The 24,546-nt window shown below is 44.1% G+C and overlaps 1 protein-coding gene across 1 annotated transcript in view; it reads left to right on the forward strand.

Annotated features, from left to right (window-relative positions):
- The window catches only part of UVRAG (UV radiation resistance associated), a 98,865-nt gene that overhangs the window by 31,319 nt on the left and 43,000 nt on the right, over positions 1–24,546 (forward strand). Inside the window, exons 7-12 of the mRNA XM_086481634.1 lie at positions 12,059–12,164; positions 15,305–15,431; positions 16,391–16,475; positions 16,955–17,042; positions 17,621–17,681; positions 20,829–20,994. Of these exons, the coding sequence (XP_086337760.1) occupies positions 12,059–12,164; positions 15,305–15,431; positions 16,391–16,475; positions 16,955–17,042; positions 17,621–17,681; positions 20,829–20,994 (633 nt within the window). The remainder of the gene's footprint in view (positions 1–12,058; positions 12,165–15,304; positions 15,432–16,390; positions 16,476–16,954; positions 17,043–17,620; positions 17,682–20,828; positions 20,995–24,546) is intronic.

Here is a 24,546-nt window from a genome sequence, read left to right on the forward strand (position 1 = left end):
AATCTGGTCACATAAATCCCTCGTTTTAAAGACTTTCTCATTCTATATTTGTCTGTAAAATATATTTTAGCTGCACGTGTGGCTTCCTCATGTTTTCATGAGACATGTGAATGGGAAGAACAGCTTGTACTGGCTTTGGTTAAGCTTCTCAAAGAAGGAAGTAACTCTTGATGGTGCTGGTACCTGCACCCCAGATATTCGGATGGTACCGTGCTGCCAGGTGGGGCGTAGCCACTGTGGTCGGCTGCACAGTGGGAAAACGGATTGAGAGCACCGGTTCTAGCTCAACCCTTAACTCCTGAAAAGCTGCAAAATCAGAACATCTATGGTTGGTCTCTGTCTGCTCTTGAGATGGCTTTTTGGGGGAGAAATTATTTAATTTAATCTTTTTTTTTTTTTAACTTCTCAGAAGAAGTGAATAGCTAAAACTTAAGAAGCTTGTGAATAAGCCTTAATGGAAAGCACGTGCTTGGCTCAAAGTATGTTGATTTAAAAGAATTAATTAGGAATGGCAGAGTGTGTGAACAGTAGAAAATTTTTTTGAGTGTTGGATTAAAATAGTGCCTGTGTGCTCAGATGCTTAATTACATGGATTTACAAGTTAATTAAGCAGGAGGAAAGGTTTAAGTACCCAGGCAGCTTAGCTTTACACAAGGAAGTTCTCAGCACCTCTGTAGCTCATGAACCTCCTGGTTTTGGGGCAGGGACAAGATCCTGAGGCAAACAGTGCTGCTAATAAGTTGTTATGCCATATGGAAATGACGAATGTTCTTCCAGCCATTTGTTGTAACAAGGCCAACTAACAAAAATTAACCACCCCAACTGGAAAGCTAAAATTTGGAGGTTTTTGTCCCTTGGCCATATTGTCAGATTTCCTCAAATCTCCTAAATGTGATGTAGCTGGTAGTAATAGGTTGTACAATAACACATTTCACCTTTCACATAATGCTCAGGATGGGCCAGATTCATCTGAGGTCGTGTTCTGGACGTGGCTCCATAATCAAGCTCTCAGCACGTTTGCAGCACTAATGGGAATAGGTTTGTATTTAGTATTATCTGGGTTTTCTATCCTTTCTTTTCTTTCAGCTTTGAAAAACAGACCTTTCAGTATGAAGTAGTGTTGGGAAGATGGGATATACTGGCAATCTGTGTGTTAAAATTTTTACTTCTGTTCCTAAATACAAAAAGTAATACCTTGTATTCTACAGCAGCTCTTCATGGCATTGTGGTGCTTAGGGCAGTTGGCCTGCTAATAGCTTTTGTGCCTCTGAGCATGCAAGTGCCTGAAATCCTCCCAAATTCTGCCTGGAGACAAAAAGTGCTCTAAGAACTAGTGAACCCTGCCCCTTTGAAGATTTGCTTCCTGTATTTTTATCTCTTCAGTCCAAATCGCTTTCTCTGTGGTTTAACCATTCCTTCAAGCAGATGGGATGGCATGTTTGTGCTGTTTAGGCAGGCGGTTAGTGCAAATGGAGAACGTTTTGGTTGAATTTTTGTTCAAATACTGTTTTTTTTTAACAACAACAACAATAAAATCTGACCTTGGTACAATTAGAGTGCTGGAGATGAGACCAGCTCCAGGCAACTCCTGTAATATTGCTAATATCTCATCTGGCTGAAGTCGATTTAAGTAATACTTCTAGATGTTAAAGGGCTTCCTCTGCTACTGTCACACGGGCATCTGATCTGGTGGATTCAATCTCGAAAACTAAAGCAACTCCAGAGGCCACCCAGGCTGCGCCTTCATTAAAAACAACAGGTTCTCGCAGTTCTGGTACTAAGCAAATCAACGTGGCTGGAGTGCCCTGGGCAAGTAAACACAGCTTTTTGGAACCAAACTGTGACATGAAGTGAACCGTTGCCCTGTGTTTCCCATCACAGCAATGATGGCCCAGGTTCAGTGACTTTAAAGCGGTCCAGGATTGCCGGTGCCGAGACACTGCTCTGGGGAGGACTAGAGCCCAACTTCTGAACTCGCAGCTAATCGCTACGTTCTAGGTTAGGGGCTCGAAGAACCTTGCAGGGCGCTGTTGAGCACTGGGCGTGTGGGTACATGACAAATAAAATATCTGTGAAGTCCCAGTGCCTTAACTGTGCCCGTGGTCTTTAGATTTCGTAATGTCATAGGCCAGGGGTGTGCTTCAAGTGACGGGCTTTGTGTCAGGATTTGTAGTTGCCATTTCTAATGTAACTGTTCCTTTAAAGAAGCGTGTGTGTCTTCTCACGGGAGAGAGATTATTTAACGGGAGAGAGATTATTTAACGGGAGAGAGATTATTTAACGGGAGAGAGATTATTTAACGGGAGAGAGATTATTTAACGGGAGAGAGATTATTTAACGGGAGAGAGATTATTTAACGGGAGAGAGATTATTTAACGGGAGAGAGATTATTTAACGGGAGAGAGATTATTTAACGGGAGAGAGATTATTTAACGGGAGAGAGATTATTTAACGGGAGAGAGATTATTTAACGGGAGAGAGATTATTTAACAATACAAATGTAGGTAGTGTTTGTCTGCGGCCTGAAACTTTGAGATGTTGGTAAAATCAACTGTCTTAGGTGACCAAGCCTAAAATAGGGGGACACCATATAAAATCAGCTTTTGTTTAGCTCTACCTGCCTTCGGAAAGAAGCTTTTTAACACATATATCGCTTGTGTGTGTTAATTCTTCCATCTTTTGTTAGCAGTCTTATTGCATGAGGAGAATTTACACAAGGTGATCTCTGAAACTGGAAATGGAGACAAAAGCACGCCGTTGGCATAAGCGGTTGCAGTGTTGAGAAACTCATTGGTAGCTCCGAGTGGTTTCTCTGAGCCTACAGAGTCAGAGGAATTGCCCGTGCCAAATGCAGTGACGGCCTTTGGGCAGCTATTTTTGGCACATGGAAACGGTGCTAAACTCGAAGCTGCTTTTCATAAGCTCTCTAAGTGGGGAATGATGGAGTGAGCGAGGTCTTCGTGAGCTTAAACTGCTCTGTGCTAAGGGGTATCTCAGGGGTACGCTGACCCTAAGGAGGAGCACGAGACGTGTCAGTCTTGAACAACGTCAGCGTGTCCCGTCTTGACAGCCGGTAGCTCAGACTTCGCTATTGTGTAGTTGCTGTAAGCAGCAACCCCAAACTTGAGGTTTCCAAATGTTTGGTGGGGTGAAACGGAGGGAAAGCAGGAAGAAAACGTGCCCTCAGCTGCCCTCAGACTTGGGAGGGTTGCACAGCATCTGATAACTCACCCAGAGGTGAGCCCCCCAAAGCTTCCCTGGTGTTCCTCTATTTCTGGCCTCATCTCCACGAAAAAAGTGAACCCAATGGAGCTGTGCAGTAGGTAGGATTCGGCCTGTAGCCTCTGCAGTTCTGACTGCATGGAAAGAGAGTTGCTCTTCGCTACCCCGTTCCTTCTAGCGTGCTGGTAGATGCCTAGAGAGAAGGGGAGGTGGGGAAGATTATTTCTTTTTAAATGTTAAAATACGCACTGACAGTGAAGTCTTTTGTTTCTAGCTTGTTCCCTTTGCTTTTCTTTCCTCAGAGAAGGGTCCCGACTCGTAGCCTTGACCGAAACCTTTCCAAACGTTGTAGTTACGGATGTTCACGCAGCGGCAGCAGCGCCGCATCCTGAGAAGATGGGGTGTACGTGGCAGGAAAAGGTGGTCACTAATAGCCTGATGCTCTTGCAGTGCCTTGTTCTAGCTTTTTTCTGTGAGCATCTCGGGAATCAGATTGCTGGCTCGCACTGCAGGCTTTCAGATTTTAATGTTACTGCTGCTGCTGCTGCCATCACCCTTTCCCAGCAGATGTGGAAATAACCCCGCCTCAAGTGTGGAGTGGGTAGCCGGATTCCTCTTAGCCTGACCTGTGCTCTTAAATCAGCAAGTTCCTCTGCTAAAACTTCCCTTTGCCTAGTGATAAGTGTGGTTGTTTTTCCGTGATGGCCAGGCTTGATGTTTCTAACTAGGAAAGATTTCCACCTGGAAGACTTGGCTCTTTGTGTTGTATAGGCAGCCAAGGCAGGGCAGGCATCCCCTTGGCTTTGGACACGAAAACCCAGTGGCCGAAGGCCAGCGTAAATAAATCTGAGTTGTAATCGGACCTCTTGAGTGCCTCTGTGTGCTTTAATAAGCAGTACTGAAATGGCTGAACAGTGTAACAAGTGTCATCTCTCTTGGCCTAAAAACCACGTGGGTTGGAATTGTGGGCTGGTGCCTTCCTGGGAAGGAGCAATGGAGATGGAAACCGGGATCTGAAATTTGGTTTTTTGACAAGTTCCTTAGGGATTTTGATCTGTGGAATCAGGCTTTTGGACAAATCTGTTCCCAGGCATTTTACTCGTGTGGTGCTAAGCTGTACGGAAACTGAGGCTAATCAGTCATCAGAAAAGTCCATTTACAAGCCTGATTTTTGCTAAAATATGTAGAAGAGAGCGGCGTGGGTCAGGGCGAGTTGAAACAGTCCATGAAACGGGGGAGAGGTGGGGTTTTTTGGTGTGTTAACTGCAGGGTTAGTAGTCGTCTGCTGCTCTTAACTTCACCTTTCCTCATATGCCCTAAAGCATCCGTACAGCGGGAGCTTTTGAGCATAAGCGTGCTGGGCACGTTGCTAGCTCGTGATCAAATTCGGTTTGAGCACTGTTTGAAAGAGATGTTACACAGAGCTGTGCAGAACTTCAAAAAATAGCTTTGTTCTGCTGCTTTGTTTGTGCCAGCACGTAAAAGACCGTATCGATGAAGCAATGTTCAATTAGATTAGAAGTCAAACCCCAGTCCTCCTCCTTTTTCTGGCTTTATTAGAGCTGATGAAAACCAGAGCACGTCACTTAGCTGAAGAATTTTCTAACAGGTACCTGAAAGTGTTTAAGAAGGAGGATTTTGTGAGCAGTTGGGATTCTTTTATTTTTGTTACGACTTTGCCCTGGCTATGGCCGTAGGAATGGTGCTGCTCATTGCTTGATCTTTCAGCGTAGGCAAAGCTTTCAGTGAACGCGGCCCTGTCTCCAAAATGCTCAGGGATACCCAACTGCATCGGGGGGAAAGTCAACGCTGCGTTTTGAGAACAAATAAAATGGATTCAAGGTCTTGCACTGGGGAAAACCATCTCTTTGATAGTGGAAAACAGGGCAGGGTAGGGAATGCAGCTGTGACTGAGAAGCTGCGGGACGCTCCGGTGAGCGTTTCCACCATCCCTTTGTCTGGGGAGGAGGGGATCTCGCTTCTCTACTTCCGCTGCAGAACTCCGCTGCTCTTGGAAGCAAGCTTTGGTTTGAGTTTGGGGATCGCTTCCAGGAAAAACTGCGGCAGCATGCAGCCTGGAAAAGCGAGTCACCTGAATATTTGGTGTTTCTCCTCGTTCTTCCTCCAGTGGGTCAGGCCTGTGCTCAGTGGTCCCAAACACCTTCGCAGTTGCGTGGACTGCGATTGGAAGAACACCATCGACTTGAGAGCCGCTGTTTCCCTTTTTGGGTGGAGCCTGTAACCCATTCCAGCTGAATTTGTGCATCTTTCTTTTCAGTTGTGCGGTTAACTCCCGACTTAGGCTCGCTTACTGTCTCAGACTGAGAACTGAAACTTATATTAAGATTTGTTGGCGAGTTACAGGCCGGCAAAAGGCTGTTGGGTTCTACTGGTGTCGCTGTCCTTCTGGTAGGAGTCATCTTTACGTGTTTGAGCCCTTTGGAAAATCGATTTGCGTGTAATTTGCCTTTCTACCATGTGCCGTGTGTTGAATGGGATTCTGTCTGTTGCCCTGGTAGCAAGGTTTCTGTAATCACAAACTGATAAGCACCAGTACAAAGAACAAAAAGAAACTTCCTTTGTTACTTGGCACGAATAAGTTCGTTCTTTGGATAAAAAAGTCCAATCCATAAATCTCTCACAAGGCTGGAGTGAACTCTGTGAATTGGAAGGAGAGGACGAGAGACATCTCAGGTTTTGTGACTTCGTTTCTGGAAAAAAATTGTGCTCCACATTAAGACTCTCCTTATCTGTTCGTGCCCTGGGTATGAAGGGGATCTGTGTGCTAGCTTGCTCCTTTAGACGTTCATCACACTGGAGGCCAGCACCTCCCCTGCTGCCAGCCTGACAGATAAATTTTTTTTCCTTTTCTTTCTCCATTTGCAAATAGCTCAAAGCCTCCAGTGTTGCAGCGTCCACATGGACTTGATTATTCAGAAACTTAATTTGAGTCTTACACATGTAAGTCAATTCCGAGCTCTTTGAAAGAATGATGGAAAGTGTCTGTGCTTCCACAGCGCTGTCTTGTTGGAGTTTCTTACAGCCCTGGCTCTTGTAGGGGTTTAACACCATAAATGAACAAGTCAGACTTGCATTTCATTCTCTCCTTACTCCCTACTGTCTTCTCTCGCCCTACATCTGCTTTTGACAAATTGTAGGTATAGGTTTCTGAGGAAATTGGAAAAGGGAGTATATGATTATAAATTAGAAAAGTTTTTTTTCTTGTGGGAAAGCAGATGTAGCAAATAATGGTTTAAGGGGCTATGTAAAAAATATGTTATAGCTGGCTGGCACTCTCTGTAATCTAATTTCTGGACTGATATAAAGTAGCGTGCATTCCATTTTTTGTATTTAATGGGAAAGTCTTGGATTATTTTTTTTTTTTTCTTTAATGATAGGTTTGGGTATTTTACTTCCAGGATCCTACATCTCGCTTATTGCCAGAAGTGTTCTGTTCTATTTTCTAAATCCCTGGTAGTAATTCTCAGTTTAAATTTAGTCTCATTGTAAACTAAGGTTGTTCTGGCAAATAAGACCGTAGTCCTTTTTTTTTTTTTTTTTTTTTTTTTTTTTTTGTTTCTCTTATGAGAAGTAGCTGTAGTATGTGACTGCTGTAATTAATTGATGTATTTATGGCTTAAAGTTCTGTACATGAAAAATCCAGATGGGTCTGATAGAAGCAAATAGCTATTTGCAGTGTATGACAGAACTACAAAATCGTGTATCAAATGTCCAATAAAGTTGAGACTCTTTCATTAATGTAAATATAAGCATATGGGAGCTTAATAGGCACAACTGTCACTACACTCCAGCTTTCAGTTTTTTAAAGACTACAGCCAGGAATGAACTTGCTCTATAAACTAGTAAATCCCTAGACTGAGTCGTGACCAAGGGGGAGATCTTAGTTGCAGGATACTGCAGCATGTCTTAAAGTGCTTCAGCTGAACCTTCACCATTGCCCCAAACTTACTGCAAGCTGGAAGAGAGCAAATGCGTTGTTACAGCACATTCCCAAGTTGCAAAGCCGAGTTGTGTTGGATCACTGCATTGTGCAGTCTTGGGAAGTCAGGAAAACCGCCTGATCTTGCAAACGAGACAAGGATGCTGTTGCAAAGAAATCCTGTCATGGTGAAGGAGTCCAAAACCTGGCAACTTTTTTTTTTTTTCCCCTCCTCCAAGTCAGTTGGATTGATTGGCAGAACTTTCTATACCAGAATTGTTTCAAATCTTACAGCCAGGGTAGAAAGTAGGGCTGTTGGGGCGGGAAAAGGAGCAGTTTTATTTCAGGCTTGAAAAGCTTTGAAGAAATACCCCAAATAGCCCATATTTCAGCACCTTGGGAGCTAGCGAGCAGAGAGGAGAAATGTTGATATATTGCCTGGCAGTTTTTCCTGGATCAATTGGGGATGCAGCTTTTGTTGGTCTTAGCTTACAGTACGTGGCTAATGTTTTTATATCTATCCCACTGTCTTTTAGACTTCCAAAGGAAGGGAGAGTATTTGGTTTATTCTCGGTCTCCCTCATCTCAAAGCAGGTGACACGAGAATGGCAGTAGAACATGTGGATCTCCACCTCCAAACTATATCGGGGTCATAAGGCATTTTAACGGCTCTTTTACTTTCTAGTTCTTTCCCAGGCAGCAGCCTGCAGCTCACCTGATGCTGGACAATGGCACAGCAGCTCTCGGGGCCCTGCAGTAAATCTGTCACACTTTAACGTTCGTGTGACTCCGCTGCTGGCTGACAATGGCTGTGAGCTGCTGCAGAGACACCAGAGCAGCCTGCAGGCACAGGGTGACGACACTGTTGGCTGAGCTGTCTCTTCAAAAAGGCCTGAATTTCTGCTGGAACTGGCTTGGCTTTCCTGACCGCTGAAGGAAATTTTGGTAGCAGGCCAGTGGCCTCTTGAAGACCTGAATTAGCTCTTAAAGTGCTGTGGAAGTGCTAATTTTAATAAAAAATAATAACCCCCCCCCCCGCTCTTGAACGATCTGGGAAGAATCCTGAATTGGCTGATAGCGCGTGGATTACCATCAGTTGGCTCGTTGCTGTCGATTACTGAACCAAGCCAGATTGTACTTAAAGCCCAAATTGTGCTGACTTTAGGCTGTGCTCTTGGACTTCCATTCAGAGTAGGAATGGAAACAATATGCAGTCAATCAGCGTTGAAGTGTGTCTCCATTCATTTAGTAGAAATTTTAATCCAGATTTGTGGCCTCGACTTGCTGATCTCCGTTCGTTGGTGCGATCGTAATTGCATGCACGAGTCAGACTTTGTTGGAGGCAGAAACGATGGGCAGAATTTCCGTGCTGGTGCTCTTACGGCTTAGTTTGTCTTCCCGTTGTTGGATGACTGACGATTTCCATGTGGGTGCAGCGGGGGCTTTTTTGGCTGGGGAAGGGAGATTCCTGTTGGTAGTTGCTGCTTGTGTGACATGAAGTCCCTAAAACTTGAGTCTTGGAAGACTTCGCTTCGGATGTGGTCATGATCTTACTGTTGCCATTTAGAAGTTCATGGAAGAACAGGGAACAGACTGGGAAGGAGTCGACCCGTATCAGTAAGTTTTCTGTCTTGCGATGCAAATGGCACTATTTGGCCTCAAGGCAGCCAAGTTTAACTGTAGGGTTTTTTTTAATATTGCCAGAAATGACTGGAGGATGTTTGGCTTGAAACGAAAACCATTTCTTATTAGAACCAGACTTGTTTGCTGAATTATTTTGTATAGCAGTCTTTATGGGTTAGGCATATATCTTTAGATATAGAGTCACCAAACTGAAGAAGTATCCTGAGGTATGTACTGCTTTGAGAAGCCAGTCTGGATAGATGTTTGTTCCTTATGCTTGGGCATGGGTAGAAGAACTTGAAGCTATTCCAGAACTTGTAGGTTGTCAGCTGAGTATTGATCCAATGAATCACTGTGAGGAACTCAAGAGGGCAAATGACCCTTCTAACAACTTATCAGTTACATAAATGCTCTTTCAATGAGTAAAATGCTGTTGAAACAAAAGGTCTTAAGTGATTCCTCTGGATTCTTTAGAGCTTCTCGGACTGGCACAAGCAGCCTAGGAGCTTCTTAGGGGGAGCTGTGCCCCATCCAAAGGTAGATTTTGTCACCTTAATGGCGTGACGTGAAAACTTGTGAAAGGTCTTTCTTAATCACCTAAGAGACTAAACCAAGAGTGTTCTTCCAGTATAAAATGAGATGAAGGGGAAGGAGGGGGAAAGGGAAATGCCACTCAGTTATTGCTCTTTACCTCAAGTTTTAGCTTTGGGTAAGGCTTTCTTATGTCTGGCAAGAAAATGTTCCAGACTTGGAAAGAGGTAGGCTGGAAACTTGAAGTAGGAAACCTAGACCCTACTGTATGATGTGACAGCAGATCTCTGAAGGACGTTGAGGACTGTCACCAAACCTCAGCTTCGACCTGCGTAGCCCTGTGTTACGTAGCCAACAGCCTCAAGATGCGTTCGGGAAGGTGGGAGGTAGAGGTAGGAGTTCTCAGTAGGAAGTAGGTGTTTCCAGGAGGTCTCAGTACTCCCTTAGGGATGTGAGACCAAGCCCTTGGGTGACCCAGTGCTGTTGGCCTCAAGCAGTCTCACCGCCCTCCCCACCCCCAGCAGCAGCCAGCAGAACCGTGCTGCTTGATACGTGATGTGGATGGGGCACAGCTCCCCCGAAGAAGCTCCTAGGCTGCTTGTGCTCGTCCGAGAAGCTCTGAAGAAACCAGAGGAATCACTTAGATGTTTGTTTCCAATTATACTACTGGAGAGAGCAGTGTTTAGGAGAGGCAATAGCGTGAAGGAACTAAAAGTGTCTGATGACTTGAATGTGTTCACTCAGGAGTATTAACACGTCAAAGCCCTGAATTGCAGTGGCCTCGTTTAATGACTGGCGCTGCTTGTCCGTGTTGTCCGCGTATCACCTCCTCTCTGTGCGTTTGTTTGCTGGGCTAGGTGGGTTGGGTGCCGTCCTCACGCTGAGTAAATGAATACGTAACGTGTGCTGTTGAGGTGGGACGCTGAGGGGACGTGGTGTGAGGAGACCTGGTGCTTTGGGGTTACTGGTTATCTTGGTCTGGCTGCGTACAGACCGTTAAAAACCGTTGGCCAAAAACTTTAAATACTGATGTCTCCATTGCTTATAAATCTGCGAGGGGTGAGAGGGGGTGAAAGGAGCTGAGCAGCCTCCTCCGTGTGCTCTAGTGCTTTGGTCCTTGGCGCACAGCAAATCCGTAGCCTTGCTTTTGGAAAATTAAGCATGCCTGGGAAGAGGCAGAGACTTAATTTTGGCAGAATGGAGATGGTCCTTAAAGCATGCGTTGAAGCGGGCTTGGCCTCTTCGTTAGGTCGGCCTGGCAAAGCACTAATACCATACGGTAGGTTATCTGATGGCTTTCGCTGTTCTGGCAAGGTCTTGGTTGAGCTAAGCGTTTACGTGAGCAGCAAGGCTGTCTGAGGAATATCCTTACAAAAGGAGAAGCCAGTGATGGTGAAACTTTGGATGGGAAAAGTAAGCCTGGGTTTGCGTGCCTTAAAAGACATAGTCTCTGTCTGCAGCCTGGCTGTAATTTTTTTCTAATAAATAGGTTAACTTCCACTCCATGTTAATTCTAAAAAAGTTGTTAATGCTGCTTTTAGACCTGTTTTTGCCATTGCTTTCTTCTGCCTGATTTATTTTTTTTCAATACTCTGCCCTCGTGAGACCCCACCCGGAATACTGCGTCCGGCTCTGGAGCCCCCAGCACAAATCAGACATGGAGCTGTTGGAGCGAGTCCAGAGGAGGGTCACGAAAACGATCAGGGGGCTGGAGCACCTTTCCTCCAAAGACAGGCTGAGAGAGTTGGGGTTGGTCACCCTGGAGAAGAGAAGGGCCACCAGGCAGACCTTCTAGCGGCCTTCCAGTACCTGAAGGGGGGCTACGAGAAGGCTGGGAGGGACTTTTTACCAGGGTCTGCAGTGACAGGAGAAGGGGTAATGGTGGGAAGCTGGGAGAGGGCAGGTTTAGCCTAGATACAAGGAAGAAGTTCTTCACCCTGAGGGTGGTAAGACACTGGCACAGGTTGCCTAAGGAAACTGTGGCTGCTCCATCCCTGGAAGTGTTCAAGGCCAGGTTGGATGGAGCCTTGAGCAGCCTGGTCTGGCGGGAGGTGTCCCTGCCATGGCAGGGAGGTTGGAACGAGATGGTCTTTGAGGTCCCTTCCAACCCAAACCGTTCTGTGATTCTATGATATGGTTCTATGAATAAATATGGCAAATAATGAGTGCTCTCTCTTCACCCTAAAGCCAGGGTTAATGATCAGAAGCACATAATCATCATCTTTTTCACCCTTCCAATGTGATTCGGTTAGGAAACCCATGGTTTTTGTTACAGAAGGGCTCACAGCCTGCTGGGGGATCCTGAAGGGTGTTCCGTGCTCTTGGCCTGCGCAGCGTAGCTGTGTGTTATCCAAAGGGTGCTTGCTGCTCTTTGGAGCTGGCCTGTGTCAGCAGTGCTCACAGTGGCTGTTGTGTGCGTATCTGTCTTGATGTAAACAGAACTGAATCGTTACCTGCTTTCTCATCTGCATCTGCAGCTTTGCCTTATTGGCATTTATTGAATTTAACTCATGAAGAGGAGATTCGGAACTTGATCGAATTTAGCGACTTGCCGGCTTGCTTTGGATCCTCGTTTATAAACCGTGCAAGTTCCGATTCCTCTCTTCAGGGTTCGTTTCGAAGCAGGAGGTGGCACGCTGAATTTCACAGCGCTGCTGCTGGTTTTGAGGCGACTGGCGCGTTCGCCGTTGGGCTGTGTGTGGGGAACCTTTAGTACGGCTCTAACTCCTCTTCTCCTTGCAGGCTTCACAGAGCCCAGTGTGCAATTAAACAGACTCAGGTAACTGTTCAGAAAATAGGAAGGGAGATTGAAGAAAAGCTGAGATGCACATCTACAAGCAACGAACTGGTAAGTTTGGTTATTGACACCCGTGTTCTGCAGGCTTGTTGAAGCCTCTGGCTGATGACTTTGGCCGTAAAGTGGTTTTTCCAACGTTTTACCTGGAAATCTTTTTTTTTTTTTTTTTAAACCTGCGATTTCAAATGGGAGCTCATGTGAGAAGCGTAATGTGATGGACATCTAAAATAGATCTCTGTGTGTCGCTCAGATGGATTGATGGATTGCTTATCCTATTCTTACCTTAAGTTTGTAGAATTGCTTTTATACTTGTCACGGGTTGAGCCTGGGCCGGCCACTAAGGAATGACAGATGCTCTCTATGAACCCCTCTCCCCTCCCAAAAGGGAAAAGGAGAGAGAACAAGGGAGACTTACTTTACGGTTTGGAAAAGAAAAGTAAAACAGCTTTAATGGAACAATAACAATAAAAGAAAAGATAAATAATAAGAATAAGGAAAAAATGAAATCTCTACAATATGTACAAATAGATACCAACCCAATACCGAACCCAACTGCCCCCGCCCTGATGACAATACGTCCCCCCCACGCTGCAGGGCTGGCACTGGGGCAGTTCCAGGCTGGACTGGGCAGCAGACAGGGATGGGATACAGGAGCTGGACTCAGGCCCTGGATTCAGGGATGCACGGATCAGTCCTCCTCAGATGTTGGCCATCGAAGAAGAGAGGAAGAGGGCGAGACCCTCGTGATCTCTCAGCTTTACCCTGAATATGACGTCTACGGGATGGAACACTCTGTGGGTCAGGTTTGGGTCACCTGTCCAGTTCGCTCCTCCCTGTAGGTGCGACCCTTTTCACTCCCAGCACCCCAACATGGAGCACAAGACTCAGCAGTGACCTTGGTCGCCATAAGAACAAGTCCCAGCCAGGGCCTCTCTGCAGCCCATCCCTTGGTACGAGCTATAAACACCAGGCCTTAGCACTGCTGGGAGCAGTCACTGTCTGGAAAAACAGGCTGCTGGTTCAGAAAATGCCATTAGTTAGAGGAGACTTAACTGAAAAGTTAAAAGCACTAAACCAGAAGTAGTTCTGATTTAGCCCAAACCAGGACACTACTATAAAAGCGTAAACATTGCACAGTGCACGAGAGAGGTTTGTGAGGAAACCCAGACTTTTTATGATTTAAATAAATCTTGACAGGAACCTGTGGTGGATTTAGAGTGAGGTGTATCTCCTGACTGTATCTTCTTGCACCCTGTTGCCTTTGGGTGAATAGAATTCACGCAAAAGCTGCCACTCAAGTGGCGCTTTCATTTTAAGCAGGAATTCTATTAGATCTTGTGATAGCTTTTGACAGTTTGTTTTGCCTGTCCTCTTGCCCTCTCCAAGTCAGTGTGCTGGTGCTAGTTCCTGCTTTCCCCCCAGAAAGGCTGAGCTCAGCTCAAAGCGGTGAGTTGGCAGAACAGGAGCGGCTCGTGGTGATTTCGGTGCATTGATCCTCGCTGGCACGTGTCGGGTGCCTTGTGTAGGAAAGGGCAAACTTGCGATGCGGTTACTTTTATTGCTCTAAGGTAGATTCTGGGTTGAGAGTACTCAGCTGACTTCCAAAAGTGTCAAACTGGTTGAAGAGTTTGACCAAACGGAAAAATAGGAGTTTGTTTACCCACTCGAACTACAGGGTCGCGTTGTAGGCGAAAAAGCAAAGAAATCAGCTCCTTTAGTGGGCAGTATAGCATCTCCCGTGAGTGATTCCAACCCCGAGCTTCTGCTGGTATCTTGGCTGTTAAAAGGTTTTTAACCACCTTTTCTTTTCAGTTATGGATATCCTTGCCCCTCTCTACAAAGGCCTTTCTTTTATAAGTAGGTGTGAGCAAAGCTATATAGAGACCACCAAAAATGGCAGCGATCGTACACGTGATGCAGCTTCTCGGCGACCGCGGCCTGCGGTACGAGGAAGCAGCCATGGTCTGTGGTACAAGGAAATGATGACCTGTTTTTCTTTTCCTTTGTTCAATAGTGGAAACTCCCGTTGGGCTCCAATTCCCTTTTATAGGTGTGTGAACTGCAGTTTCATTCCTCGAGTCCTGTTTCCTGCTGCAGTCTTGAACCAGAAGGCTGAGCGTACGTGTGTAATCGAAGCAAATATGAACTGGAAAGAAGAGTTCAGCAACAGCTGACTTTTTTTTTTTCCCAGGCAGCTAGTGTTGAAATACCATTATTTCCATTAACTGCTTGAAAAAGGGAGAGCTGGAAGAGTTACACAGGGTGACAGTGCCTGGTGCTGACACCAGACTTGCTCACGAGTAGGTCTGACTGCTCCTTTAGGCTTTGAACTCTACCAGGGGTATGACTGGACTGAGGAGATGTAACTTCTCTTTTCCATTTTGAGTCTGTCTTTGGTTGTTCTCACCAAGTATCTATGAAGCACGTCAGGTATTCCCTCCTTAAATTGGAATCCGCCTTGTAAAAGGAAATTTTGCTGTAGAAGATGCTGCTTCGCTGTGCACGTGGCAGCACAATGTCTTAGTGGGGACGGTGCATCCAAGAAAATAACAGATTTCTTTTTTAAACACAGGAGTAGATTTAGAGCAGGTGCAGGACCATTCCTAAAACTTTTAAGGGGTCCTTCAACTGTAATTCTGTGTAAAGATGCAATCTGCTCCGTGTTGTGTTCTTTCCTTTTGTATCCTTTTGCTTTTTTTTTCTTTCTCATCACCCTGAAGCTGGGAATTGGATCTAATAGTGCAGCTCGGACATCTCCAACCTTTTTCCAGCCCCCCGCCTCAATTCTGTGTAGAGTCCTTGTTGCTCACCTTCTCTTGTTGCCGAACCCTTTCCCTGGGAACGAATGCCCCTGCTCTGCTGCGAGTGTCTATGTACTTGTCCTGAGGAAGAGTCCTCCCAGGGTCCTTCCTCCCTTGACTTCTGCCCTGGGTCAGGTTGTGTTGCTGAGCACAAGAGAGGAGATGCATCCCACGGGAGGAACAAGCTCTGTGGGACATCGCTGAGTTTCTCTCCTTCCAGCGCAGCGAAATAATTAGGATTTTTGGTAATTGGTGAAGTCAGCCGTTAGTCTGGCAGGCATTCGTCGCGTCCTGGTTTTTCCCTTCCCTCCTATCACCCCTTTTATGGAGCTATTTGTGTGCAGAAGACCTTATTTTAAACAAAAATATCTTTTTTTTTTCTTGCACTAGAAAAAGGAGAGTGAATGTTTACAGTTGAAGATCCTGGTGCTACGTAATGAACTGGAAAGGCAGAAGAAGGCCCTTGGCCAAGAAGTAGCCTTGTTGCATAAGGAAAAGAGGACTTTGCATGACAGAGGTGAGTGTAGGAACGTTACTGCTTATGTTGCAGACATTCATGATCCGCTGATCATAGCAGTAGTAGCCTACCTAATGATCATGGTGGCCAAAATGAAGGTGCTGTTTCGTTTTGGGTGTTTTCTTTGGCTCTCATGTGGTTGTGTGTTTCTTTATCTGAAGTTTGCAGCCAGATATAATGTCTTCACCATGTGTGTTACACTGAATTCGGGACAGCAGGTTCTGGTGTCCTGTCTCTAAATAACTTCTTAGTATTACACCTCTCTCAAGCAATGCTTAAATCTGTGCTTAATTAAAATTTTATGGGAAAAAAAATGAGAAAAGCTGCAGCGTAATGCAGTGAACAGGGGCTTGATGCAGGCACGTTATAATGTCGTGGAGGATGTTGCTGTGCCTGTGATTAGGCTCCCGTTTTAAGTGATAGAAGACAAAAATCTCTCTTAATAGCTTGTTGTGTAGGTGAAAAGTGAAATGCTCAGTCTTCTTGGTATTTTCTTTTACTGGGAAAGTGTTGTATAGTAAAATGCTGTATCGCTGTCTCTTTGGAGCTCGCCAGAGACCAAACTACACAAGTATTTGATCTTGTTGCAGGACTACTTTTTTTTTTTTAATACTTCCTTGAGCCTAAAATAATTAGTCACTACTAAAAATTACTTAATTCTGACTATACAAGTGTTGAGATGCCTTAACTGGATTATTCCACTACTGCAGGTATGAGGGGAACAGGCGTTAAAGGAGAATGAGGTTTCGTTGGTTGTATTTGGCTGGTGAATGGTGTGTAGTGTGTGAGGGCTTGTGTTCCTCCAGCGCTGTCATGCCCTAGTTTGGCAGAGAAACGTGGAATCTAAGAGTAAATGGAGGATTATTGCCAATGTTTGTGTCGGTATTTACTTTTAAAACTTCAAATAACTGAGAAAATAATCGGTGCTGGTGTTTTTCCTGATTCCTCGTATTGTTTAGAAGATGCATTTGAGGCTGAATACCAGAAACTTCAAGAGCATAACGAATCCCTGCATGAATTAAGAAAGGAAAGCACTGCTAAGAGGTAAAAGGACCTTTGCTTTTTCTGCAATGGGGAAGGAAATAACAGGCTCGAGTAGGCCATTTGAAGTGGGACTCCTGGCACCAAACTCTTCCTAATGTCACCCCAAAGCTTCTGTTAAGACGTCTCTGCTACAAATTGTAGGTATCTAAAGTGATAATTAACAGTGGCTAGTCTAGAAGAGAAGAAAACAGATGCTTGATGGCACGTGTAGACTGTGATAGGACTTTTAAGTCTGTTTTAGTGTAACAAAGCCGTGTAATACTTCATTGTCACAGTCAAAATATGCCTATAGTATGAGGTACTGCTGAAAATGAGGAGTTAGCTTTGTCTTCTGGGTTGTTTTTTTTTTTTCTTTTGGGAATTACCTAGCTTTTTTGGGGAGGTGATACTTGGAAAGACGCAGAAGGATAAGAGGGCTTGATACCTTTGCTTAACGCTTTTGAAGAAACTAATGGTTTTGGGATCTCTCTTCCCCAAAGAGAACTGTTTTTGAAGACAAACGCCCAGCAGACTATTCGATGCAAGCAATTGCTGTCGGAGCTATCCTATATCTACCCTATCGATCTGGTATGTTTTTGGCATTCTCAAAACCGCCTTGATGTGAAATGATCTTCCTATTTATGACACTGTGAGCAGATCCCGTGTTTTGTTCACGATGACACTTGCTCTTCACTCACGCTGTTTTTCCCAGCTTTTTCTTGGGTTTGGTCCTTAGATTGCAAGCCTCACGGGGAGAGGACTTAGGCCAGCATCTCTCAGATAGTCTCCACTGTAAAAGCAGAATAGCTGTAGCCGTAATTTAATGGATACTTTCAGTTTATGTAAAGTAACCCTGACAGTAGGCTAGCTGAACTCTAGCAGAGTGCACCTAAACAGTGTCAAAACATTGAGCTCCAAAACCTTTTATATAATGAATTGATTAAGATGAAACTCTTCCTTCTTTAAAAAAGTTGCATTTATTTGTGAATTATATGAAATACGGACTAAAACACCGTGTCAAAGTCACTCTGGGTTTCGTTGAGTATATATTTTTTTTTTTTTCTCTTTACAAAAATGCTAAGTTGTCATCGGATTTTGTGCAGGTTTCTGTTTTCTGGATGTTACTGTTCCATTCTCACTTTCCGTTGTTGATTTTAAACTTACAGAATGATCAAAAGGATTACTTTGTTTGTGGAGTCAAGCTTCCTAATTCTGAAGACTTTCAAGGTAGCTGGATATTCTTAATTTAGTTGTTACAGTTGACACTGCTGCTAAACTTCATGAGATTGAGTAAACTGATAGCAATGGCTTAGGACCCAAATTTCTGACTGGGAAGGTCTAGACTAGAAGAAAACCGATGAATTATTTATTCCTGCTTCCTGACTAGTACAAAGGCAGTTACTGTTGACTCTGTAGCCCTGTATTTGAAGTACCTCTGTATTCCAAGGCTCAATACTGAAACAGATTACCCAGAGAAGCTGTGGAGTCTCCATCCTTGGGGATGCTCAAAACCCAACTGGACCCAGTCCTGGGCAACCTGTGGTAGCTGATGTTACCCTGAGCAGGGGGCTGGGACTGCGCCGTTCCCGGTGGTGCCTTCCAAACTTAGTGATTCTGGAAAATATTTGCATTTGACTTGAAATTCCATTGTTGCTGCTTTCAGCCCATAAATCTTGATGGGGCAAGGCGTGTGAATCCCCCTTCAGTTCGCTGTAGTTGCGGGTAAACTTAGCAAATAAATATCTTGCAGAAGTAAGACTTTAAAGCTGGCTGACAGTATGGAGTATTTTACAAGTCAGCTTCTACTTGAACTGTCTACGATCATCCTGGTGTAGAAGCAAATATATAACGTGCCTGTCTGTGTAACAGTTGTCCAGGTAATGGCATGCCTTCGTCTACAGATGGTTGACATGAATTAAAATTCCCTTGAGAATTTCTTGCTCCCAGCACTTGCTCGCTCCAAGGCATGCGGTTTCTTGAGCAAAAACCTCAGTCCGTTGCCTAACCCTTTAAAGGCATCCCGTAGGAATTAACCTGTGCTAGCAACACGTGTATTGGATGGTAGAATGATGGAGGGATAATCTTTAAAACAAATTGATTTGGCAAATATGACAAAAATCAGTCTGCTTGGTTTGCCTGATTGTGGTAATGAAGTCAGTTTGGTAATTCCTGAGAAGTCAGTAGCGTGCATCTTTTGGCCTGTTTTCAGTTTACTGTTAGTAATTCTTTTGTGAGGAATTAATAATTCTTTATCAAAGCCTCTAGAAATACTGTATGACGTGGAAGAAGTCCTAAGCATTCACCTTGGTGAGGTGTGCAGTTAAATTTGAAAACGAGCTGTCGGACATGTGTCTTCTTTCAGACTCTCAATAGAGAATATTTTAAAGACCTCAAGCATCTGAAGTATCAAAACAATTTAATTCCCTAAAAAGTCAGTTTTGCTGCAAGTGAACTCTTTTTACAAAATCCTCTTTGAAAGGGGCGTAAGCTTTAAATCTGTAGATCGTGTCGTGTTCTAACAGAGCTCAGTGTGATTTCATAGTTGCTGAACATCGTCGTAAGCTTTCTTAGAAGGTCCTCTGTGCGGTTGATTTCACGGGGACCCCCTTGAGCCTCGGAAGGGATGACTGTGTTGTGTTTTTAGTGTTGATGTGTTCACTTACAAAGAAGAAAACCAGAGAAAACAGAAAGGAAAAGCCCTCACGTGGCTAAGGGATGTCATTTGAATGGCACGACCTGTGCGTGGTCCCGGCGGGTGCAGTTTAAGGTTGAGAACTTCAGTGTTGTTTAAGGTTGAGAACTTCAGTGTTGTTTAAGGTTGAGAACTTCAGTGTTGTTTAAGGTTGAGAACTTCAGTGTTGTTTAAGGTTGAGAACTTCAGTGTTGTTTAAGGCTGAGAACTTCAGTGTTGTTTAAGGCTGAGAACTTCAGTGTTGTTTAAGGCTGAGAACTTCAGTGTTGTTTAAGGCTGAGAACTTCAGTGTTGTTTAAGGCTGAGAACTTCAGTGTTGTTTAAGGCTGAGAACTTCAGTGTTGTTTAAGGCTGAGAACTTCAGTGTTGTTTAAGGCTGAGAACTTCAGTGTTGTTTAAGGCTGAGAACTTCAGTGTTGTTTAAGGCTGAGAACTTCAGTGTTGTTTAAGGCTGAGAACTTCAGTGTTGTTTAAGGCTGAGAACTTCAGTGTTGTTTAAGGCTGAGAACTTCAGTGTTGTTTAAGGCTGAGAACTTCAGTGTTGTTTAAGGCTGAGAACTTCAGTGTTGTTTAAGGCTGAGAACTTCAGTGTTGTTTAAGGCTGAGAACTTCAGTGTTGTTTAAGGCTGAGAACTTCAGTGTTGTTTAAGGCTGAGAACTTCAGTGTTGTTTAAGGCTGAGAACTTCAGTGTTGTTTAAGGCTGAGAACTTCAGTGTTGTTTAAGGCTGAGAACTTCAGTGTTGTTTAAGGCTGAGAACTTCAGTGTTGTTTAAGGCTGAGAACTTCAGTGTTGTTTAAGGCTGAGAACTTCAGTGTTGTTTAAGGCTGAGAACTTCAGTGTTGTTTAAGGCTGAGAACTTCAGTGTTGTTTAAGGCTGAGAACTTCAGTGTTGTTTAAGGCTGAGAACTTCAGTGTTGTTTAAGGCTGAGAACTTCAGTGTTGTTTAAGGCTGAGAACTTCAGTGTTGTTTAAGGCTGAGAACTTCAGTGTTGTTTAAGGCTGAGAACTTCAGTGTTGTTTAAGGCTGAGAACTTCAGTGTTGTTTAAGGCTGAGAACTTCAGTGTTGTTTAAGGCTGAGAACTTCAGTGTTGTTTAAGGCTGAGAACTTCAGTGTTGTTTAAGGCTGAGAACTTCAGTGTCAAATTGAAAAATGATATTTTAAGACAAAGGGTTAACCTGAGTTCTTCCAGTTATTGGCAGAGAACAGAGTTCACACCCCGGGGTCGGTGTCTCTCCAACTGGTCCCACTAAGGAACAACGCTAGGGAGGAATGCAGCTTTCCCTGACCCCGGCCATACGTGTCAGCTACATCTAGGGGAACGCAGAAAGATTAAGGCTTCAGTTTTGTCTTGGGAGTTTTGTTTCACTTTTCCTGTCGCTTCTTTACCCTCCCCCTTCCCAGCCAAAAATCGAGAAGAGTAACTTTTAGCTTGGAAAGTGTAAAATCGGCAGGAGAAGCAGCCATCACCCGTGTGACATTGCCCTGAAATGAGGGAGGCAAATACAGCGAACTGCAAACAATTGTAAAATCTGCGTTTATTTCCGACTGGCACCTATTCTGTGACCGCTTCTGATAGCTTCATTAGTGACATCATTCTCTAAGCAATAAGGGGGAACTTGTGCTGAGCCTGCGGTGAGATCCAGTGGATTAACTGACGGAATCTTTTTGTTATTGGCAGCAAAAGATGATGGAAGCATTGCTGTTGCCCTGGGCTACACCGCTCACTTGGTTTCAATGATCTCCTACTTCTTACAAGTGCCACTCAGGTATCCTATCATTCACAAGGGCTCCCGGTCTACAATCAAAGATAATATCAATGACAAACTGACGGAGAAAGAGCGAGAGTAAGTATGTTGCAAATATATTTCTGTACTTTCTTCAAAACAACAAATCCACAAAAAAAGCCTGAACCCCTGAACAGTTTTGGGTAGAAGTGACACGGAGTTGGAAGTTACTCGTTCCTGCTTTCGGTAGCCGTGGGACAGTCGTTTGAGCTTCTCCTGTTGGAGTTCTGGGATCGAATGGAGTAGTTCAGCTCTGCCATTCTAGGCCTGTTGGCCTGCCTAGGTTGGGTTTCTAATAATCTAGAAAAACCTAAATAGTGTGTCTTATTTTGTAAGTTTTGGCTGGTGATTGGAAAACTTGCCTTTCGTGTGCTGCTACAGGGATAAACTGCAGACAGCAAGCGTAGCTTCAGTAAGGAGTTGGTGGCAGTACTGGAGTAGGGCCTGATAAACATGAGAAAACATTTTTTTTCTTGAATGGAGTGGATTTTAATTGATTGAAAAAGAGCACTTTAAGTGTTATCTACTATAAATCAACTTAATACTCCATGAAGAGTTCTTCATTTGTTCTGTGATCATTGTCTTCCAACGTGTAGCACCCTATTGTTATTGCTGTGCTACTAGGAGACTGTCTTGCTGCCCTGAAATTCCCTCTCTGAAGGCCTTCTCCTGCATTTTGGCACTTCTTTCCCCCCTGTCTTTGCACCCACGTGCTCTAATTCCAAATAGTGGCAGTTATTGGTCCACCTTCCTCTCGTAGCCTGCAGCTGCAGAACTCAAAGGGGTTTATGGGCTGCTCTGCTCTGGTCCCGTATGTGCAGGGGAGGCTGCAGGATCAGGCTGGCGGCACCAGTACCTTGGCTTTGCCGTGTGCAGGGTTTGAAAAGGGAGCAAAGGAAAGGGCGAGGGGAGACACATCTGTGGAAAGTCGCTGTCTCTCTGGGTGTGGAGACTGTCTGAGCCTCTCCTCTTCGGCGGTATGCGATCAAAGTATTGTGATATTTTTGACACTAATTCCTGATAGTCCAAATCAAGATGGGAGGGTCTGATTGTGCGTGGTTGGCAGGATTTGGAGGCTTGGGAGTGTCTGAGTTCACTTTGAAGCTCAGTGGCTTTGGTAGGACAGCAGAGGGAACTTGCCTGAAGAGTTAAACTCACTGAGGTCTTCCTGTTTTGACACCATAATATATGACTGTATAATTATGACTTGCAAATTAATTTTGATACCATTTTAATGACTTGTCCAAACACTTCCTGGGTAACTTAATAGAACGTTAATCTGTTTTGCTTCAGTTTAGTTCTCTGAGCATATGATCACACTCCTTTCTGGACGTCCCTTTCAGAAGGGTAGCAAACTACAACATTTATATCTGGAAAACAAATTTCTGAGGAGTAGAGCTGCCTGTGTGTGGGTGTATAAAGATTAAAACAATTTCCTGTTGTCTGAGACGGATTGGAAGGTTTAGTCCTTCAGGCTATAGCCTTCCCAACCCTCATGACTTAATGCTTTATTTCACAACAGATTTCTGAAAAGGAGAAAGTTTAGCAAAGCGCATGAATCCCTGTTGGGCCATTTACCTGTGTTCTGCAAGATTTTTTCAGGATTAGCTCCTGCCTCAGATCTTCTCTTCCCAGTTATTGGAGGGTCAATCCTACCAACTCTCAAAGGACTCTGGTTGCTATAGAAAACCTTGAATGTCTTAACTTGCAGTTTTCTTTCTAAACTAAGCTCATGTTTCTCACCTGCTCCTCACTGAATTGAACATAGCAATTAGCAGGCTTTATTAAATGTCTTTCTTTAATGAAGAAATATTTATTCTTATTCAGTCACCTGTCCTTTGGCATCTTTTCAAACTCCAACATAAACTGTTCAGTAATTACTGTGAGGTTTTCTGTATACTCAGTCTTTACTGTAACACATAGCATCATGGTTATGGACTGAGTTAAACATTTTACTTGGCTTTGTGCTTTTTTTTTTTGGACTGCAGGATTGCGCTGAGATCCATATTAAGAGCTTCTAAAAATCGTGCTTTGGGGGAATAGCTGAAGTTTCCACTTGAGAGCAGTTTCCTAAGTACACGTTTGTTTTTAATGTTATACTGTATAAATGCGTTACTTCACTTTCAAGTTTCTTTACCAGCTTTTTAAAGCCTTTATGATAAGCTGATTAAATATTTTGAGAGCTTTCAGAATGTCAGTTTACGTTTGGGAAATACTTCATCAGATTGGTTTACTGGGATGATGCAGGTCACGTAAATGTCAAGGTTCTTGTAGAAGTATTCCATTTTGTCTGCTGCAATTGCTGTTATATCGGAACTTAAGAGTGTACAAAAGAGGTAGGAGGCCGTGGTGAGAACTTAGCACTTGTCTGGCCACATTACTGAAGGCAGAATGAGGTAGAGAATGCCTGCCAGTAGCGTACAACCTGTGGTCAGCTTTGTAATTGTAGAGGAAAATAGTGTTTGTAATGTATTCAGTGGCTGCTCCCTGCTTGTGTTCCATGAAATAGTTTGGGTAGTACTAAAAGACTGTCCGTTTTCTCCCATAAATCTAATTTTATGACTTTCTGAACCACCGAGATAAGGCAAGAAAACAATTTTCACTAAATATCTCGGTAATGCACTTCTTGAGTGGTCCCTTTCAACATCCCCCGAGCGCATCGAATGCGTAGGAAGAAAGAGTACCGCTCCTCGAAAGCGGCGGAGTCGGAAAGACTCCAAAGCAAACGATGGATATATAACTCCCAAATTTAAGCTACTTAAGACTGCAGCATGTTCCCCTCTCCAGTGACGAACAAACAACTTTGCTGAACGAACCACCTAAACTCTTTGGCGCTGTTCTGGTGGAACTGAAACCTGGCACTGGAGCACGTTCTCCTAAACATAGCGAGACTGCTGAGATGAAGCTATTTGTGATATGTTGTGGTGCTCTCTGTCCAGCCCTGCATTTCAGGCTTCTGTTAGTCTGCTCCCAGATTTTAAAATAAAGAATAGCTTCCAGTTTAGAGTGAAACAAGGAGGGTTACGTCTGGGGTGAGACAGACTTTGTGAAGTTGCCTGTGTTGGTGTTGCTGCTATTGTTGTAGTATTCATTTTTTTTTTAATATCATCTTCGCTTCAGTTCTCTTCTTTCCATGCTGTTACAAGCTAAACATCTCTCAAAATAAATGCCTGCGTTTTGCTGGCTCGAAGCTACTGAATCTTTTGAAACCGCATCAGTCTCCTTGGTAGTTCTAAAGCGAAGCACACGTACGCCATCTGTTTGGGAGTCTTTTGGCATCTCTGTGGACTCCAAGCTATGCTCAGTTGCTACTATTGATAATTGAAACTTCTCATGGTGCTTCTACAACCTGCCAGATGATTATTTAAAATACTCCTTTAATCCAATCACATTAGACAGCTTGGAAAGAGGTGTAGTCTCCTAAGAAAAATAATGTTCTTTGGAGTTTAATCACCTTTCTGGTACCCTGTGTGTGTCAGGACAGGTGAAACGCACATTCAGAGAAATCATTTCTGTTTGTATTCATGCTGTGTCTTTTAAAAGTTTTTCAAGAACTTTTACTTCCCTGCTAGGGCATTTGGAAATGAGAATGGTTTCAATAAATAGTTTTGC

The sequence above is a fragment of the Leptosomus discolor genome, chromosome 1 (genome assembly GCF_034619465.1).
Source record: "Leptosomus discolor isolate bLepDis1 chromosome 1, bLepDis1.hap2, whole genome shotgun sequence".
Taxonomy (NCBI): Eukaryota; Metazoa; Chordata; class Aves; order Leptosomiformes; family Leptosomidae; genus Leptosomus; species Leptosomus discolor.